The 8642-nt window shown below is 40.8% G+C and overlaps 1 protein-coding gene across 1 annotated transcript in view; it reads left to right on the top strand.

Moving 5' to 3' along the window:
- nrxn3a (neurexin 3a) overlaps nt 1-8642 on the top strand; it is a 208994-nt gene that overhangs the window by 172863 nt on the left and 27489 nt on the right. The window contains 3 exon segments of the mRNA XM_013914133.1: nt 1440-1592; nt 6578-6759; nt 7580-7751. Coding sequence (XP_013769587.1) covers nt 1440-1592; nt 6578-6759; nt 7580-7751 — 507 coding nt within the window.

Raw genomic sequence — 8642 nt, 5'->3', positions numbered from 1 at the left:
ATATTTATAATTTTAATAAATGACAAATTAAAAAGGCATGAACATTTTTTTTGTATCGAAAAAATATCGAACCGTGACACCAAAGTATCGAACCGAACCGAACCGTGAATTTTGTGTATCGTTGCACCCCTAATATATATATATCAGTACTTGCTAATGGTGGTAAAAGTGACTCATAAATTTAAAGGTGAATGGGTTTCTTAGAATCTCGACAATCAGTCTCTCTTATTTTACCCTGTCTATGTTTCTTCTGTCACGTCTGTCTTTCTTGCCTTCCTGCCATTCTTTTATTTACATTCTGCCTCACTATAAACACTCCCTGCCTTTTGCTGTTGTGTTTTTACCATTCCAACTCAACCCTCTATCTCTTTTTACGGCCTTTGTCAATATTTACAACAGGCTGTTCACTTCTATATTTGCATTTGCTTCCACATTCTCTTGTCCTGACATCACTCTTTTACCTCTCTTTTAATTTTGCTATCTCTCTCAGCACCTCTAAAACACCCACCCCTCCAACACCTCCACCCCATTTCCTCTTTATCTCTTTCACTCACTCTCTCACTCTGGGATGCTCTGGCACCTAGATTACAGATCATTGCTGCCGCCTTCACTGAAAGGCAAATATCAATGAAGGGTCCACACTAAGATGGACAATGGTAAACAGCAGAAAGGATTTTCTTCTTTAAATTGTAATTTATTGGACACAAAATCTTTGAGGAAAGGAAACTGAAACAAAATCAAGAGGACCACACATGACCAAATCTCTCTGCAAACTGGAGAAGATCAAGAGGCAGGGAACAGTTCTCTTTCTCTCTGTGACTTTGAAATTCCTTTCCGAGAGAAAAAGCAGAGATGAAGGGATAGTCAGAGAGATGGGCAGTGACTAAAGTGTAGCACGTGAGGAGCAGGTGCTGAGTTGGAAAAGGGCTGCACAAGCTAATCTGCAAGTTGCGCTCAGAAGAGGCTGGAAAAGATATTCATCTGCATTTCGTCACTCACTTGGATGAGTAACGAAACGTTTCTCCCACTGAAAACGCTACGTCCAGATCAGCAGAATCAACTTTTGAAGATTTATCTGCATTCGTTTGAGTCCTTATTTGCTGCATTTGAGGATTAAAACTGTTTCTCTGTGACTGTTTTTCTAAGGTCAACCAATTGCATCTCTCAGATGTCTTTTGAAAGATCTGAGAGTGAGGTCTTTTATTTTTTGAAATTTTCTCAGTCATGACAGTTTTGCTGTCTAGAGCCGTGTTTCAGTTTATGTCTACGTGAACTGTTTGGAATCATGTGCCCCACTGACCTGTTACCTTCGCGGGGTCCCATTAAAAGGTTTCCATCCCAAGCCTCTGGACTAATTGCTCTCTATAAGAGTGCCTGGATAGGATGGCTCATTCTGGGATGTATTGCTGGACCTTCCAAACACAGTTCATCCCCATCAGGGAGGTTAGAGAACTCCAGGAGCGCCACCAGACCTCGGGTGGAAAAAGGCTTGATTGCTTACCCCGAGGAGCTACACTTAGAGGTGGCAAGGCACCACTCCACTTCACCCGTCTCCATATATAGATCTCCACTATTGCTAAAGGGTGGTCACAGTGAGTATCAAAAAACAGCACAATAACATTCAAAGAACAGGGAATTCAATTTCAAATGTATTAGTAAAAATGTGAAACTCTAGTATGAACGGCTGCCATCAGTTAGCAGTATAGTGAATAGTAAAAGTGAATAGTTCTTGTTCTCCTTCCTGTTCTCATGGACACTCAGGTTTCCAGCCTACATGAAAAAAACTTCCTCAACCCTCACAATTAAAAATGTGTAAATACAATTCAAAGATCTATAACAAGCTGCACATTAGGTTGTTGCTTAGCTACTTTTTTGCACAAATGTTATAAATAAATCTCTATCCACAAATACATACCAAGGTCATGTACATCATACAGAATATACTGTTAGGTCCCTGTCACAGAAGTCAGACATCACAGAAAACACGGCCAAATGCAAAACGAAGAAAGAGATAGACAAAGGTGTTTCCACTTTATCGTCATCGCTATTTTTCTGAGCAATATGTGATTTAGGAATTTGTCTTCAATAAGTAAAAGTACTTGTTTTCTTCCTGTAGAATACCATGGTCAAATCACATTGTATAATTAACATCAGCATGAGCAGTGTGTTTTTGTGCAGAGGCATTTTTCTGTACTGTCATCAAACTGGTCTCCCAGTCAGGAGTCGAAAAGAGTTCTTTTTTCTCCTCTTGTCCCTGACGTGTCTCCCTGTTCTTTTTGGCGCACATGCAGCCTGACCATGTGGTACTGAGGCAGGTTACTGACTGGTAGTTGTTGGGACTGGTCCCTTCTGGGGGTCTTTGGGAATCAGAATTATTCAGCCTTCAGTTAGCCATTCTGGGTGTCTCTCATTGACTAGCAGCTGGTTCATGTGTACTGCCAGACAGTCATGGAGTGCAGTCACCTTCTTCAGCCAGTAGACGTGAACCATGTCAGGGCCTGGTGCTGTCCAATTCTTGGACAATTGGATGTCTGCCACTGAGCATTGCCTTCGCTACTCTGTTTAATGATCACAGCAAGTCTGAATCAGACCACACTGTCTTAGATTTAATCTGGTATGACTGAAGCACAACAGATGGACAAGCAAATACTGTACTTTCAAATAGACTATGAAATTCAAGCCGAGATGATGAAATTGTGGTTCACTAAGCCAAAGCGCAAGTTCAGTACACGCTACACAATTAAACTACCAGCCTGACATGACTGTGTTTTTATGTACAAATGCACATAAAGCAAGCATATAGCAATGTAGCTCATCTTCACCACCTTCTTTAACTTAATCAATGCTCTAAATGTTTTCTTCAGTCTGTTTGAACCCCAAAATATCATGTCAGTAAAGCCACTCTCTGCTGGGATTAAGACAAAGGGCTCTGTGTCCAGTTAAACCAGGGAAAGATGCAGTTTCTGACACCATCCCAGATTGTGTATTTAGGATATCTGTAGACACATGGAAATGTCTGTGAAGGTTCTCAGTCATCCAAGTCATCGTAGTCAAAGGAGCTTGAAAGAAAAGCGTCTGGACTTCTTTAAGTTGCTTGAAGACGTTTCACCTCTCATCTGAGAAGCTTCTTCTGTTCTAGGTGGAGAGTCCCAGATTTGAGTTTCCCCCCAAGAGGGTCAATGGACCCCATAATGATCCTCTACCTAATCACACGAGCCAAGGTGTGAAAGTGGGTGTGGGTCCCAATCAGCCAGGGTTTCGGGTGAGCTCATTGTGAAACCTGGCCCCACCCTATCATGTGATGTCCTGAGGTCAGATGGCCCAGGATGTGAGTGGGCGTTAAGGCGTCTGGGGAGGGATCTGAAAACTGGATTATAGATGGCAGACAGTTGGTGTCGTGAACCACCGCCTCTGTTCAAAGATGGTCGCTCACAGTGGACATGGATGCTTCTTTCACTCCTCTTTCAAACCAGCCACATAGAGATCTATAACATTTCCCATGTTTACATAGCATTAGCATTTTAATATGTACAAAGGTTCACATATACTTCATACCAGAACCAAGAAAAGTCAACACAGAACTTGAACATGTTGTGGTTCAGCCATTTGATTCATGTTACAGCAGCTCATGAGTGAATGAACACGGTGCGATAAAAGTACTTTTAGAAGTACATTTTCCCAAACACTTACATTTAGTTACATCTGTTTAAATTTACTTGAAGGGTTAGGGGTTGCCACCTCAGCATTCAGTCAACTTCCACAGAGTCTTGCTGATGACCTGCTTGTCTTCAGCATCTAGCTAGCTCCACAAAAGAGGAGCAAGCATAAAGTGAGTAACGTTTTTTAAGTGTCAGGTCATTTTAAATGCAGCATTTCTATCAGCTTAACAAACATCAGCAAACACACAAACTGAGTTTGTTGCACAGTGTGTTGCAGCTAAAGCTCAGATTGTGGTCATAAATATTTTGTACTTGTAAATCAAATGCGTATTTGTGTACTGAGTTTTGTAACCTTGTAAACCAAAATATATGAAAATTTATGTTTGTGCATTTACAGATGAATATTTGTGTTTGTAAAAAATATTTACACGAGTTACAAATTTTTTTTAAGGTCTGCTTACAGGTACAAAGCAAAAAACTCCATGTAAAACTCAGGTTCCCTGGCTGCATGTGGATTTACACTTACACATACAAATTTTGACCTGATTTTTCTTCCTTTCAGCTGATTGGTCAATGTCATGTCAATCACAAATTTAACAATCCAATCAGAGAACAGATGGGTTTGGCTGTTGGAGGGGGGCGTTACTGAGAGCACAGTAGGTTAACTGTGTTATTTAAAGGTTGCATGAAAGTAACCTGCAGGTTAGTGCAGGATAAACCGGTTAGTTTGCTGTGCTGTACGATCTACTGTACAATATAAAGCGCCTTGAGGCGACTGCTGTTGTGATTTGGCACTATATAAACAAAATTGAATTGAACTGAATTGCTGTGATGGATTTAAAATAAAGTGCTGTGTTGGACTGGTGCACAGTAGCTGTGGAGCTCATGGTCAGAGTTCAGTTACGTCAAGTATACCAGATCCTTCATTCCAACTCCATACTGTCTAGTATAAAGACAGCAGTCTCTACAAGCATACTGACAGTATCCTGTCAATGCAGAGTATGGAAACCTTCCAGGGCAGTTCATGAAACCTCAGAGCCCAGATCACAGCCTGTACATTAAAAAATCTACTGGAGCTCTCGATAGAAATTATTGTGACTTGTGATCCTTTTCCACACGCTGAGCCACTGCAACCACTTTTAGGATTCCACCATGTGCTGAATCTTATTGTAATCCCATTCCCTACTGTGTTGGGAAGGTTACTTTTAAAATGTATTCCACTACAGATTACAGATTACATACCCCAAAATTTTGTAATGTATTCCGTTACGTTACTTAATAAGAGTAATGTATTCTGGATACTTTGGATTACTTAATATATTATCATGATTTTTCCAACTACATGAATGTACTATTGCTGTGTGATTTATTACTATTACTGAAGGTTACTCTCCACACCAACACCAACTGGATGTTTAAATCTTAATATAAATGAGTAACAGTAGGTGGACATTAGGTAAAGCTGCACTTTTTGCAGTGATCTCGTGTAGAAAACTATTCCACGCGTATATAAAACAGGTCCGCGGCTCCGAACCGTAGTAAAGGACCTCTGACTAATACGTCGGGTTCGTGTCGGCTCGTAGCTGAAAAATAGCTTTACTTTGTTTTCTGGGTCACTTTGCTTGCGACAGACAGAGAGAGGCGTTGAAAGGCTGCTCCAACGGAACTTATTGTTTCGGAGGAAAACACGAACACGGTGTACAGTCGAGTCTTAATAGCTTACTTACAGCTGGGCTCGTCAGGTTCTCTTCTTGGCTGCAGTGGTTATTATTATATTTACATGCTTCCAGCTCCCGTTTCTGCTCGGTGACAGCTCGTACTTTTCCTTTTCCTCCCTCGCTCACAGACACATAACGGGTACAGCAGTCCAGTCTCCCTGCAGCACGGACTACACTGCCCATCAGGCTGCATGCTTTAGGGCGATGCCTGTAACACTCTGCTATTGCCTTCATATTAAATCAGTTTTGTGAATAATTTTTAAAAATATTTCTTCAAGTCATTATGCGAACCGCAAGTAGAGACATGGGCCGCGAGATTGAGACACAGACATCAGAGCCTCTTAATGCGTTTTCTATTTGGGTTTCCAGCGGCGTGGAATTACCAAAAACAGAGAGGGCATAGCTGAACATATGAAACAGGAAAAGACCGCCGTGTAATCCATTTATTTATACCATTATACCACCTTTTTAACCAGTAACTGTAACGGAATACAGTTACTCATATTTTGTATTTTAAATACGTAACGGCGGTACATGTATTCCGTTACTGCCCAACACTGCTGATCATGTTGTACTTAACTGATCCAAGCTCAGTACATTTGTCAGAATTAAATTTTATGCTGAAAAAAATGTGGTTTTCCATCTCCTAATACTACAAGGTTTAGTTAACGTTTCACAAAAATAGCTGGTAGAAATGTCCTCCAAAGAGCTACTTACTTACGTTCAGTACATTTAAAATATTTCACTTTTACTTGAGTAAAGAAGTTGAATCAGTACTTAAACTTTTACTGGAGTATTTTTAACATTAGTACTTGTACTTCTACTTGAGTACAGAATGTCTGTACTTTTACCACCTTTGCTATTTTTCGCCAGTACGTGTGTCAAGTTCACGTATCTAAGTCTGGTCTCATGTGTACAACTTCCTCTTTTATTTTGATAGTCCTCTGTCTGTTGCTTGAGTCTTCCTGACCCCAGTGGAATTAGCATAAACTATGATCCTTTAAAAAAACTGGGCACTCTTTGTACATTAGTAAGCACGTTGAAGCTGAGCTTCTATTTAGTGTAAACATGTCATTAAGTTACCTCAACTTCTTGTTCAAAGCTACCACGATACAATTTACAACACTTAGTGAAAAGATGCAGATCTACAGTTAGCAGGTCTTTATTTTCTAATTCATGATTTCTCCTTGTTTTGCTCAGCGGGGACAACATACATCTTTGGCAAAGGTGGGGGCCTCATTACATTCAATTGGCCAGCCAATGAGAGACCAAGCACCAGAACGGACAGGTTGACTGTCGGCTTCAGCACCTCCCTGAAAGATGGCATCTTAGTCAGAATTGACAGTGCACCTGGTCTAGGGGACTATCTCATGCTGCATATAGTAAGTTCAACTCAAAATATTGTCCTTGAATAATTTGTGATTTTTTTGTCCTTTTATTGAGTTTTTGGTTCCTTTTTTTACAGTAAAGTAGATTCATAGTTTTATCCCCCAGCATGTTCCACAGGCTTCAGCTGTCACAATATGTGGATTTTAGAGAGAAGGACACAGGACTATGTATACAAGAACTCATTACTTGTGGAAAAAGAGAGGGACACAGAGGACAATGAAACACTAAATATTTAAACTGATAGAAATTAACATCACTGAGCCCTGCTCTCAAAAACTGACATAGACGTAAGACTGTCTGTGAAGCTGGACCGGGAATCCCATCAGCAGTATGTCAGCAGGGAAAATAGGTCAATGTGTGCAATGGCCCAAAAACACAAGCCAAAAAAAAGAGAAGGCTCAGAGGAAGAGATGCCGCACTTTCCCCCCTCACGTCATCTCACTGACTGGATTACTTCTCATTACAATTTAAGAAATCCGAAGCCCGACTGTAACGTGGAGACTTTTTCCCCTGCAGACATGTTGATTGAATGTTAGGATTTCCAGTCGTCTTTGGTAAGACGCAGCTTTGGTGTGATATGCATGTAGTAACCTGTTATGTAGTACTGTTTGGCTCAAACAGGCTCTCCTCCACACAGTCCTCATTCATAAAGTGCTTTACAAACCCAAACATTATGGCTAACAGGCGGATTTTACCGTTGGAGTGCAGCTAGCCAAACAGTCAGATTTTGAGAGCAGGGCTCCGTGATGTAAATTAGCCTTTATATGTGTAGTGTTTCACGTCCTGTTTAATAACTCTTTACTCTCATTTCAGCAACAAGGCAAAATTGGAGTGACCTTCAACATCGGCACAGTGGATATCAGCGTGCAGGAAAGCAGCACCCCAGTGAATGATGGGAAGTATCACGTTGTCCGTTTCACCAGAAATGGTGGCAATGCTACACTGCAGGTGGATAACTGGTCTATGAATGAACATTTCCCACCAGGTACAGTATTAATAAATCTGTCAGCTGTTAAAGAAAAACAACTGGTATTAACTGGTAATAATGATGCAGTGGGGTTGTGTCATTATGATACGAGATCACTGGGCAGCATGTGCTTCAGTAACATCAGATTTTAATTTCTAGCATAAAACGGTGTCTAACATAGTGGGATTTATCTGTGAGGAGCGAAACACATTACGTACTACCATACTGCATTAGGGATTACTATGTAACTCTGTAGACTTTGGATGGACATGTTAGACGCGTTGTCCTAAAAGTAAAGACAAAAAGAATTATGTTCCAAGCCTCCATCAGGATTTCTGACGATTGCTGTATTAGTGCTAAAGTTCAGGGCCCCTGCTGCTGTGATGGTTTACAAAAATCTCCTTTCATTTGTAACCCTTTTACATGAGTGAAGAGCAGAACTCTGTTGGCAGTAGTGTTTTTTATTCCTGTGTTTGCTCCAACTGTCTGAGATAATTTGATATCCCAGATCGCACTTTGAAAAAGCACAGATTGGCAAATGATGATTGCTGTGATTCGTGCAGCCTGTCGAAACCCAGTACACACCCACATACCATGGGGCGGTATAATGGAACTATGGTGACGTTATCATACTGACACAATGAGGATCAAGGATATCTATAAGTGTTTGTGGAAATACTGAGAGGAAGGAGAAAGCTGTAAGAGTCAACATAAAGTCTTCTGACCAGTGACCTGTTATGGATAGATTGAGGATAGCATGTTCTAGTTTCTGAAACTGTGCTTGTTTAGGATGTGGCAGAAACGCAGCCTAACATTAATTGTACACCTACAGTGGGGCAAAAAAGTATTTAGTCAGCCACCGATTGTGCAAGTTCCCCCACTTAAAATGATGACAGAGGTCAGTAATTT

The sequence above is a fragment of the Pundamilia nyererei genome, unplaced genomic scaffold, assembly GCF_000239375.1.
Source record: "Pundamilia nyererei isolate P.nyererei 1_Seehausen unplaced genomic scaffold, PunNye1.0 scaffold00173, whole genome shotgun sequence".
In the NCBI taxonomy this organism is placed as follows: Eukaryota; Metazoa; Chordata; class Actinopteri; order Cichliformes; family Cichlidae; genus Pundamilia; species Pundamilia nyererei.
The sequence above is the reverse complement of the archived record's forward strand: the minus strand, read 5'-3'. Positions and strand labels throughout refer to the sequence as shown.